Genomic DNA, 12,716 nt, shown 5'->3' with positions numbered 1-12,716 from the left:
GAATCATCTTTGTTTATTAATGTGTAATGAACTTTCTTCATTTCTATGTACCGGATATATATATATAGCCAGCCATGACTAACGAGCCCCTCTTGCCCGAACGTTAGGTCTACTGGTTAAGGCGCCAGTTGTTCGTCTTTGCCACTTCTCCTTTGAATCTTCTCAGGCGTTGGTGACAACACAATAAATAAAAAAAACAAAAAAAAAACAGGTTACATCTGTGCAAAACGGTCACTAACAAGCTTTTATTTTTCTATTTCATTTGGGGCCACCAGATTCACTTCGCCTAGGGCCTCCAGTTATGTAAGGCCGGCCATGCTGACTATTATACAGATAGCTCACTTTTTACTTATTATTGCTTATGTTTGAACCTTGGTGCCGAGTACGACTTTGGAATCCGACACTGATGCAATAAGCGTTTGTAAAAGAAGTCTGCCATATTGCATGTTTGTGTATAGATCGAGCTGCTTTGAAAGATATTATTAGAAATCTCGCTAAAGCCCAGGAATTCATCTCATTTCCATGAGATGATCCATACTTTGCGACTGAAGGAGGCCATATAGCATGTTAGGCACCTATAGGCTTGATACAAATGGACATATATAGCGACAAAGTATTGATATAAATTAAAAAAGTATTTTAATAAATTAAGCTGAAAATATTTGACAAATAACGCATGGCGCTAAATTTTTCGTTCACATCATTGAATTCTATAGTGTGAAATACATTGATTGCTTGAGCTGCACATTTCTTGTCAGTCGTCAGGTTTACCAGATACGTAAGCGGGCTGTGTGTGGAATGTGTGTGTTTTCATGGTGATGGTGAGAAGAGGCTAGCGATTGGTTGTAAATGATGCAACATAGGTGACATTGTCGTCACTTGGTCTTGGTTAGAACAGAGGACTCCAGAACAAAGACTGAAAGATTGTGTTATTGTAGTGCGTTAGATTTTGTTAACTGTGAGTGATCAGCTGACTTGTGTGACTGCGATGACAATTCGTGCGAGCTTGGCTCTCGCGACAAGAAGCCTGACGATTGCTGCGATGAGCACAGACCCGATTATGTCAGCGTGATTCCTGCTTCCAACATACAGGCGTTCTACGAGATCTGTGCTGACGGAACTTTGCAGGGAGAGTTCGCCAGGACCGTCTGCATGGCCTAGTAACAGTCTCGGTCTCCTCGCTGTCCTGTCTTGAACTGCCCTGCCTTACACACTCTGTGTCTCTGGTCCACGCAGGCTTATGATGACCATAACACGGGTTATATTCACGTGCAACGTTCATACCAGTACTGTCCTTTGCCCTTCGACATAGCACACTAAACTGTCTTTCTGGCCTGTGTCACATAAGTCAGCTGATCACACACAGTTAACCCTATCGCTCGCCAACTGGATTACAACAATATTACAAAAAAAAATACGTTTACTTTTGTTTGTGATTGCTGTCAGTTGTGACGATGATTGTGGTTATTTGTTTTTAACTTAGATCTTATTAAATATTTACTTGATATAATATTAAAAAGCTGCTTCCCAGCCTCTGTTGCTAGCATTGGTAACGGGGGTCGTACACAGTTGTTCACGACAATTGGTTCATCGAGTTTATCTTTCTAAAGTATGGGAACAGTAGGTGAACAAAATAAAAATTGTAAAAAAATCTAACAATACACTTGTAACAAGCCAGCTGAACTATTTAATTGGACAATGGCAAGACTTAGACCCCCTACCCCAGGACTGGCGAACCTATGACACGCGTGCCCAAGGTGGCACGCGAAACGATTTTGTGTGGCACGCGACGACGATGATATTAAGAAATGTGTTTTTTTTGGAAAAATCACGGATATCTCAAATTACCATAATTAATAACGTTTAATTATTTCCGAGAACTGTAAATAATATGGAAGAAGCGCTAGTAGATCATATTCCATATAATTTTTCCATATGACTGTGTTTCATTTGGGAGCATAGGGCATAGTAAATTTTTTCAAGACAAATCTCGTATTTGAACGAGATCTCCTTAGCTTCAATCATTTTGTTGATACTGAAAACGTGTCGGTCTTACATCGAATGCTAGCGTTGCCATCAATGAATTTTTATCAGAATAATTACTATAACATGTCATTCTCAGAAATAAAAAAAAGAAAACTTAATGAAGAAGAAGGAAGTGGCCGACCTTTTCAAGAGTGGTGGACTGAAAATATGGAATGATTCACAGAGAAAACAAGGCCTTATGTGCCATGTGTTTGGAAAGTGTTGTTTGTCGGACATCATCAGTAAAACGTCATTATGAGTCCAATCACAGCTGGCTTTTAGGCAAAAGCGAGGATGAGCAAAAAGAACATATACCGCGTGAGTTAAAAAAAAAGCGATTTCACAATCCAGTTCTTTTGTAAACTTTGTTAAAAGTTCTTCTAACTTAGTGGCTGCAAGTTTTGAAGTTTCAAAAATTATAGCTAAGCATGGAAAACCTTTAAGTGACGGTGATTATATCAAGGAAGCAATGTTAGAATGTGCGTCTTATTTGTTTGAAGACTTTCAAAACAAGGATAAAGTCATTCAGAGAATAAAGGATTTGCCAATAAGCCGAAACACGGTTAAAGCGAGAGTTATGAAATTGCACGTTAATATTCAAGAACAAGTAAAGAAGGATTTTAATGCGTCACTAGTAGACCTACTGGGCACGCAACAATCTTCATTGTTTTTAAATTGAAATTAATTGGCACTCGGACTGAAAAAGGTTCGCCAGCCCTGCCCTACCCCTTTCCTCTAAATCATATTGCGACATGAATTCCTGGTTTTCCGCTGTAGTGTAACTGAGTTGTTTATTTTCTGCGTGTGTCCAGCGTGTCAGAAGGTCATGTCTAGTGTGTGTGTGTGTTCATAGTAGTTGAGCAATGTCGTGTGCGATGTGTTTGTGCTCGTTCACTGTCTACTGCAATATTGTCGAATACATTGTAATGGAATAACAACTAAATGAACTCATCATCTTGTATTATATAGAGTCCCTCTCTTTGCAAAAACATTTTGTTAGCTTCTAGTAGTCTGTCCACGTGTTTTTGATTCTGAAAGTTACCTAAATAAAAAAGCTTTAACTGTTTTCTGTTCTTTTGTAAAATTTTTTCTTCTTTAGACAGATCTAGATTTGAACCGTATAGAAAGTTTGGGTCTGAGGAACTATCCGTTAGTTTCTTTCTAGCTTCCAGAATTGTAGGCAAAAGGTCGAAATAGTTCTGTAGATATGAAAATAACTTTCCTTGGTCAAGCTTCCTAGAAACAGTTTCAGACCTCATTTGTTTGACTTCACTAGAGTCATTCTGTTTGACTTCAATAGAGTCATTCTGAGCAGCCTCCTGGAAGCTCACTAAAAATTGCTCAGATTCTATTGACGTCATCTTTGAATCTTCTGTAGCGTTAAACTCCGAGTCGTACACTTTGATTGAATTGGATTTGTCGGACCGAAGTGTTTTGGTCTGTAGCACTCTCAATAATATAGATGTCATAGTCGGAGAGGATGTCGCTACATCTTTTATTTCTGCATCTTGAGTGATTGTGTCAGCTGAGAGAGTTGATGGTGTAGCAGTTGATGCATTAAACGTCTGGTTAGAGTCGAGAACACTGAAAGAAATATTCAAACACTGTATAAGGTGAATGTGACTAGTTCAACTGTATAAGGTGAATGTGACTAGTTTAACTGTAAATGGTGAGTGTGACTAGTTCAACTGTATAAGGTGAATGTGACTAGTTCAACTGTATAAGGTGAATGTGACTAGTTCAACTGTATAAGGTGAATGTGACTAGTTCAACTGTATAAGGTGAATGTGACTAGTTCAACTGTATAAGTGAATGTGACTAGTTCAACTGTATAAGGTGAATGTGACTAGTTCAACTGTATAAGTGAATGTGACTAGTTCAACTGTATAAGGTGAATGTGACTAGTTCAACTGTACAAGGTGAATGTGACTAGTTCAACTGTATAAGGTGAATGTGACTAGTTCAACTGTATAAGGTGAATGTGACTAGTTCAACTGTATAAGGTGAATGTGACTAGTTCAACTGTATAAGGTGAATGTGACTAGTTCAACTGTATAAGGTGAATGTGACTAGTTCAACTGTATAAGGTGAATGTGACTAGTTCAACTGTATAAGGTGAATGTGACTAGTTCAACTGTATAAGGTGAATGTGACTAGTTCAACTGTATAAGTGAATGTGACTAGTTTAACTGTAAATGGTGAGTGTGACTAGTTCAACTGTATAAGGTGAATGTGACTAGTTCAACTGTATAAGGTGAATGTGACTAGTTCAACTGTATAAGGTGAATGTGACTAGTTCAACTGTATAAGGTGAATGTGACTAGTTCAACTGTATAAGTGAATGTGACTAGTTCAACTGTATAAGGTGAATGTGACTAGTTCAACTGTATAAGTGAATGTGACTAGTTCAACTGTATAAGGTGAATGTGACTAGTTCAACTGTACAAGGTGAATGTGACTAGTTCAACTGTATAAGGTGAATGTGACTAGTTCAACTGTATAAGGTGAATGTGACTAGTTCAACTGTATAAGGTGAATGTGACTAGTTCAACTGTATAAGGTGAATGTGACTAGTTCAACTGTATAAGGTGAATGTGACTAGTTCAACTGTATAAGGTGAATGTGACTAGTTCAACTGTATAAGGTGAATGTGACTAGTTCAACTGTATAAGGTGAATGTGACTAGTTCAACTGTATAAGTGAATGTGACTAGTTCAACTGTATAAGTGAATGTGACTAGTTCAACTGTATAAGTGAATGTGACTAGTTAAACTGTATAAGTGAATGTGAATAGTTCAACTGTATAAGTGAATGTGACTATTTCAACTCAAAAAAAGCACACGAAATTTAGAATATCAGTATTTCTAAAGTAGATACTGTTACAACTGTTCTAGATTGTAAAATGCGAGTTCGTTTTATGAGCGAAAAAAATTAAATGTTACTGATGTTTAGTAGTTAAAAGAAAGAAAATACAATTCGTAAAACATTGAAACCATTGAACAAAAAATGAAATGAGCATGATAAGTCAAACCAAATAGAGAGGAAGTGAAGGAATGAAAGGCGGCGTGAATAAATACAGTGAAGGAAACAGAAAAAGAACCAAAAAAAACGTAAATGGAAAAAGGGAGGATAACCTGAATAGCAAGTCACGTGATAACATGAACCAGTAAAGCAGATGTAGAGCGAGTGACTAGGGGATCGAATTATCTTGATGAATATGCAAATTACGTTATGGCATGAAATAGTACTACGGTGTAAAAGTGGTGCTGCACCTAGAAGTGATATCAAGATCCAATTAGGCCCCATTTTGCACTCGGCATAAAATATAGAATAGAATAGGAAAGCAGCTGGCCGCCTAGGAAAGAAACAGCTTGATTAACTTGATGGCTCTCACGAAGGTCGTGGGACACACATTTGCTAAATTTAAAAAAAAAGGCCCTTTCGAAAAGAGGCGCAGACGACGACATTTATATAGACCCCCAGCTGACAACGATTGCGTCTGTTTTGTCATGTTTCGGATGTCCCATCAGCGTCTAAGATAATCTACATTCTACATCCTAGTCCAGATCTCCCGCAGGATGACGGGGGATGGCAGCGGGCGGGATATGAACCCGGGACCATCGAGACGACCGAACAACAGCCCAGCGCGCATACCGCACGACCAGCCAGCTGTATTAGAGGTGGGAAAATTTGCATGTGAAATACTGCGCTCAATTTTAATCTTAGGAATAAAAGAAAATACATCAACATATAATATAAGAAGTAATGTTGATAAATATTAAGATTATTGAACACTTCACACAGACACTGCTATAGACAAAATGGCTGCCTGCTCGTATGGTACGCTTGATTAACTTGATAGCTCTCACGAAGGTCGCGGGACACACATTTGCTAACTTTAAAAAAAAGGCCCTTCCGAAAAGAGGCGCAGACGACGACATTTATATAGACCCCCAGCTGACAACGACAATGGTCTCTCTTTCCTAAGCAATATCTTGCCATCCTGCATGCAGCATGTGGTACACCCTATTGTGGCACATCTTATTGTGATGCATCATATTGTGGTACATCCTACTGTATCGTATCTTGTTAATACGTCTGACTATATCGATGTAGTTTCTCGATAAAGACAAAATGTCCACCAAACCTGACAAGTATTCCTTCATCATACTTGTCAGGATGGCTGCCTGGTCGTGCGGTTTGCGCGCTGGACTGTCGTTCACATTTATCGATGGTCGAGGGTTCAAACCCTGCCCGCTCCCATCTCCCGTCGTCCTGCGGGAGGTTTGGACTAGGAAGTAATTATCTTCAACTCTGAAGGAACATCCGAAACATGTAAAACATATTACAACATTCGAAAAAGAGTTGTTTTCGTTTCACAATCTTGTGTCTGAGCACGCAGCACCTCGTACTGAAATCTTATAATAAGTTGCTGTTTCAGAAATTTTTTAGTTGCTTTTTTTTTCCTCTCTTCGTCCTAGCCTGTTGATCACGGCACTTGACTACGACACCGGTACTTCCAAAAATTGATAGTTCCAGTTCATGAAACAATATACTACTAAGCTTTCTATTCCGACAGTCCTCAGTGTTAACGTTTTTCAGCGCTGATGCTGGATTTTTTTTTTAAAGCAAGCAAAACAAAAAGTAACCCCTTAGCAACATTTGAGAGCGTAAATTAAAAACTTGTGTTACAATGGCCTGTGCCAGCCATGGTTTGGAAACAAATACAGACTAAAGTAACATTTCAGAAATACAACGAGTAATCAAAGCAGTTTTACGTCTGGACGGGCTGCAAATATAAAGGGGGGATTCGCAAGCGGCCCGTTTGTCGAAATTTGCTGTCGTCTTAATGAAACTATATCATTTTAAACGTACTTTTAAGTGATACGATAGTCCAAGTAAAGTTCAATTATAAACGTCGATTTCGACTTACTCGTGTTTCAGCTGTGTCAAAGTAATCTCATGACAGGAATTAAGGCAGACGTTATCTTCTAGACTTCGACAAATGTTCAAGCACTGCTTAATGACGTCATCCACACTTTGGCTGCATAGGCTGTCAACAATTTTTTTTTTTTAATTACATAATATTGATATAAGGGAGGAGCATAGACATAAATAAATATAGACTGGAAAAAGGAAATAACTTCATGTAACTTGAAAACATGTAGGCCTATATCTATTGTATTCGGATTCCCGAATTCTGAAAAATTGCATGATCTTCAGTCTTAGAGATTAAACAAAACTCCTAGACATAAATAAAGTACACAGAAATGCAAGTCACAAATTTTCGTTTCATAAAACTCTATTATCGGCCAGTCTATATTTATTTATGTCTATGGGGAGGAGTCAGAGTTGAGAGTATTTTTTTTATTATATCTTGATTTTTAAACATGCGTTTAAGTTAATAGATATTGGAAATAATTGTTTCAAAAAAACTTATAATAAAACAAAAAGAAAAGAAGAAAAGGAACAGTGGGAGCCTTGGAGGATTATATAAAGAGAGGATCAGGAGTCACACTAAGAAACTCTGAACAGGAGGAGTAAAGGGAAATGGTAGACAGGACAGTTGCAGGCCTAGTGCCCAAAGAATTCGGAAGAAAAAGTCACGCGGACAATGTTTTAAATTAAAATAGCAGATACTTCAAAGAGAGATACATCTAAAAATGCCTACAGAATTTCTTTGTAAAACTTGTCTCATTCATAACCTTTCTATAACTTCTTATAGGCTATGTAATGCATGCCTAAGCTTTTCTTATCCTAAGTTTTATACCTACATAAAGCCTATCTCATCTAATATTTTAATTAAGCCTACATAAAGGCTGACTCTATACCTACGTAAAGCCTATCTCATCTAATATTTTAATTAAGCCTACGCAAAGGCTGACTCTATACCTACATAAAGCCTATCTCATCTTATATTTTAATTAAGCCTACGCAAAGGCTGACTCTATACCTACATAAAGCCTATCTCATCTAATATTTTAATTAAGCCTACGCAAAGGCTGACTCTATACCTACGTAAAGTCTCTCAATAGGGCCACACTAGAGTGCTAGAATGCATTCTAATAAAGGTCTATTAGACTATTTACCTGTAACATGCATTTGCGTAAGACCAACAAGGAATCATACACTCCATGAACTGATCTGAATCTTCTTCACCAATAGCATAGCATTCATGTGTGGTAGCACAATTCATCTGTAGCAGCCCAATACAAATTCAGTTATGAAACAAAACTTACATAGTGATAAGAAGATTTTCTTTAAATTGTGAATTTACATAAACAACTCGAGATGTAATAAACTCGAATATTCAAATGAACCTCAACACCGAATGTACTGGAGAGGGAGTAGGTTATAGTAGGCCTACACAAATAAATAAAACAGAAAAAATAGAAAAAATATAATTAAAACTTATCTCTTACTAACCGTGATTTTAATAGCCCACTGTTTGTTAATAAAAGTATCAGTAAATAGTATTTGCTGTAATTTTTAAAAAAATATTTTATTTGATTTATTTTTAGAAATACCCAAACTCTAGGATTTCTATCGTCTAATGATCTAATCGATCTAGTTCTATTTTATTATAACAGTCTTTAACAGGGTGACTTGAATGTTTCATTATTATGTGATTGTCATATTGTCTACTAGATCGACATCTACGCGTTGTTATCTTATATGATACAGACGTTACTTCAAAAAAAGAAGATGATTACGTCCCACAACCTTCTCAACAAAAGTGACAACCTTCCAACGTCTGTTTTTAGATTCTATTCATTCAGTAGTGTTATTAGGACTCGCGACTCATTATCTTTAAAATTAACAACTTCTCAAGTCACACCAGACACACAACCTTCTCAACAAAAGTGACAACCTCCCAACATCTGCAAGGACGAATATTATTTATAAACTTGCCTTGTAAGAGACAAGTAACATTTTTGAAATGCAAGCCTACAGAAGTCATTTAAGTCATCTTCTTATCTTATATAATACAGACGTTACTTCAAAAAAGAAGATGATTACGTCCTACGCGTCATGCATTTAGTCATGCATATTAACCAATGACTTAAATTCAGCCAAGTCACTGGTTTTCCTGGCTAGCTCAGGCAACCCATTCCATGTTCTAATAGCACTAGGGAAGAAGGAGTATTTGTACAAATTTGTCCTAGCATATGGGATGAGGAATGTGCTTTTATCTTTGTGTCTTTCAGAGTATTTTATTAAATTTTGTTTTTGTATTTGAAGATTATGGTTCAGTCTTTTATGTATGATTGCTACTTTACTTTTGAGCCTTCTGTCCTGAAGGCTTTCAAAATTTAGTGATTTTACTAAAAGTGTTATTACTCTAGTCAAATGTGAATATTCGTTTGTTATGAATCTCACTGCTCTATTCTGTGTCTGTTCCAGTTTTTTAATGTTTTCTTGAGTTGAGGGGTCCCAAACGGAGGATGCATATTCTATTATTGGTTAATATGCATAACTAAATGTATGACGCGTAGGACGTAACCATCTTCTTTTTTTTGAAGTAACGTCTGTATTATATAAGAGAGATTAAGACGAGGCAAATATTAGAAAGCAACAAGAGAACATACTCTCAAAATCAAAGTGACAAAAAAAAAATAAAATAAAAAGCAGCCAATCTTCAAAGGTACATTTTTTTTTCTGAATAGTTTTTTTTTAACATATATTCGTTCGACTGGGGGAGGGGAGGGGGGGGTACGACGGCGCAGGAGACAAGCATGCTATTATTGCTTGAATTGTTATTTCCATTAAAGCCCACCGATTTAAAGAATTTCTTGTTGAGGCAGAGCGTGAGCATTTTCTGATGCATGACAAGGTTCTTTGGTTATTGAGAGGGAACATTTTATTTCATCTGCCTGTCTGAACCAACTTCTGTCTGGGAGAGATCCAAGCAGATGTACATGCTAAATTTTTACATCCTTATTACCAATACGATCGCTTGTGGATATTGACTAGTTTGTTGTGGCTTTTTTCTATCCCCACCAGTGCAATGGTCTTGGTCTTTGGACACCCCAACGTCAAAATGTAATTTTAAAATTGTATCTTTGTACTGTACGTAACATTATTACAGACTTACAGATTATTTAAGCTATATAATTAGGCCTACCTCCAGACTGGTTTCCTCTTCACACAGAGGTAAACACATATCCGCTATTGGGTCGCTGCTTCGTTTAGCAGAATGGCTCGTTGACACGGCTAGTTGAACCAAAGCAGTAACAAGAACAACACAGATAGGAAGCATTATTTCTTTGGATGGTTTTCTTTTCCTAACAATAATCAAAGACAATTGTCAAAACCAGGTCATTAAATCAGCAAAAGTGATCAGAAGTGTCTTAGTGACCAAATGTTGAAAAGCAGCATTCCGAGTAAGAAATAAATCATAACATGCTATGAGTTAGACACATTCCCACATTAAAAAAAAGTATATGAAATCGTTATTTGATTTACGTTGTCAGGACCCCAGAAAATGCGCATTCTTTCCGTCAATAATATTGCTTCCTTTGAATTCAAGATTTGCCACATGTCGGCTACTATAGGAGGATGATCTTTAAAAAAAAAATAATAGCAAGCTATACACAATGGAATGCAAAGATTTGCCTCGTTTTGAAATCAATGATTTATTCCGATTGTTGTTGTTTTTTTTTGTTTGTTTTTGTTGTTTTTTTTTTACTATTTTTATTAATTAAAAATAGATGAAGGAGTCGGACTACTGTTTTTTTATGGCCTACAACATAAGATGTGTTCAGTTGTAGCCTAAAAAGGAAAATGAAATTAATTATTTTTAAATATAAATAAGCATGAAATTTAATTTCATTTTTAATATTGAAAAACGTGTTGGTGGCACCCTTTCACACATTGTCAACCCCCCTCTTTTTTTTTCGAAAAAAAAAAAAAGATTTTAACACACCTATGTTTGTAAAATACTTGTACATGCTTCGGATGTTCCTTCAGAGTTGAAGATAATCTATACTTCCTGAAGTACGGCGGGGGATAGCAGTGGGCAGGGCATGAACGCGATCAAGGCGACCGAACCGATGACATGCCGCACAACCAGCCAGCCATCCTGTTTTTACTTTAGTCGAAATGATTACCAGGTGACTTAAGTTAAGCATCGATATTGTTTAGCATCGATACTGTTGTATGCTTCACTTTTAAATTTGGCTTGCTATGCTAAGCTATTATAGTCATTTCTCTTTGTTGAATCTTACAATTATAGTCTAGAATCTATACTGAAGTCATAAGTTCATTTATATGTATATGTAAAGTTAATACTGTGCTGAACAATGTATGTATCCCAAAAATGTGTAACAATGCCACACTACACACACACAAAATTACATACTTGCCTTATACGTTCTTACCATGAAAATAAGACTATCCCTTCAGGCAAAACTGTTTTTTCTGAAATGTCAACATTGCCTAGTGTGTATGTGTGTGTGTTTGTGTTGCGCTTACTGATATCAAAGATAGCGAATGACAAAACGTCAAAAAAAAAAAATTCCATTCAGGTATTACCTCCCATTGTTATTTTAATCTATAACTTGTCTATACATTTTAGACAACAATATTCGCAGCATTGGGCTTCTAATGTAGATTTAAAACGCACAGTACCCTAGTTTAGGGTTAGGTTACTACCATTGTACATTATATAATTAGAGTATTATTTCCCTTTAAAACTCATTAATGTCAGGCACAAATGTACGAATTAACCCCCCCCCCCTTTTTTTTTTTCTCGTGTTTTTTTTTTTTTACTTTTACCTCCTGGTTTCAACTGTTTGAATGTATCAGTTAGTCAATAATACCGTAACATAGAGACACAGGGCTAATAGCAGTGTGTAGTGAGGAGAACTATGTAACTACGCTATCCTGATAAGTCTTTAGTGGGTTATATAGCCTACTCTGAAGTATTCTGCCAGCTAGAATAGAACGAGGACAAATCTTTGAAAAAGAAAATAACGCAAAAAAAAAAAAAGAGAGCTAGTGCTTTTAACAAAATCAGGATTCAAGAGGCAGCTTTTGATGTTTTCACTTCAGCAAATGGAGATTTCAGTAGTTCTTTTTGTTTCTATGCCACGATTCGATTATGATTCGATTATGATTACTAGGTGAAGTATCATAGTTTTCTAAGTGTTATTATAGAGAACTAAAATTACCTTTGATTTGACAAAGTAGTAACAGAAAACTTTCTTGTGTGAATACCAGAAAAAAAGTGCTACTATTAAATACTAAATATATGGCCTCCTTCAGTCGCAAGGAAACTATGGATTATGTCACAGAAATCAAAGAAATGCCTGAGCATTAGCTATGTATCATGTCACAGAAATCAAAAGAATGCCTGGGCATTAGCTATAGATCATGTCATTGTCACAGAAATCAAAGGAATGCCTGGGCATTAGCTATAATAGAAAACAAGGAAATGCCCGGTGGAAACGATGTCGTCATTTCTTATCATACTTATATAATACAGACGTTGCTTCAAAAAATAAGATGATTACGTCCTACGCGTCATGCATTCAGTCATGCATATTAACCAATGACCTAAATTCTGCCACGTCACTGGTTTTCCTTTCTAGCTCAGGCAACCCATTCCATGCTCTAATAGCAATAGGGAAGAAGGAGTATTTGTACAAATTTGTCCTAGCATATGGAACGAAGAATGTGCCTTTATCTTT

At 36.6% G+C, this 12,716-nt stretch overlaps 1 protein-coding gene across 1 annotated transcript; it reads right to left on the bottom strand.

Moving 5' to 3' along the window:
* Positions 1–581: 581 nt before the first annotated feature.
* LOC106068719 (uncharacterized) lies at positions 582–11,475 on the bottom strand. Its single transcript, XM_056008977.1, has 5 exons — positions 11,406–11,475; positions 10,151–10,310; positions 8,115–8,221; positions 6,959–7,078; positions 582–3,609 (listed from the first exon to the last, which is right to left on the bottom strand). The coding sequence occupies exons 2-5, from the start codon at positions 10,283–10,285 to the stop codon at positions 2,964–2,966; spliced, it is 1,008 nt and encodes a 335-aa protein (XP_055864952.1). The 5' UTR covers positions 10,286–10,310; positions 11,406–11,475; the 3' UTR covers positions 582–2,963.
* Positions 11,476–12,716: the final 1,241 nt, after the last annotated feature.

Source organism: Biomphalaria glabrata, chromosome 13 (genome assembly GCF_947242115.1).
Source record: "Biomphalaria glabrata chromosome 13, xgBioGlab47.1, whole genome shotgun sequence".
In the NCBI taxonomy this organism is placed as follows: Eukaryota; Metazoa; Mollusca; class Gastropoda; family Planorbidae; genus Biomphalaria; species Biomphalaria glabrata.
Note: the sequence above shows the minus strand (reverse complement) of the source record. Positions and strands in the feature narration are given on the sequence as shown.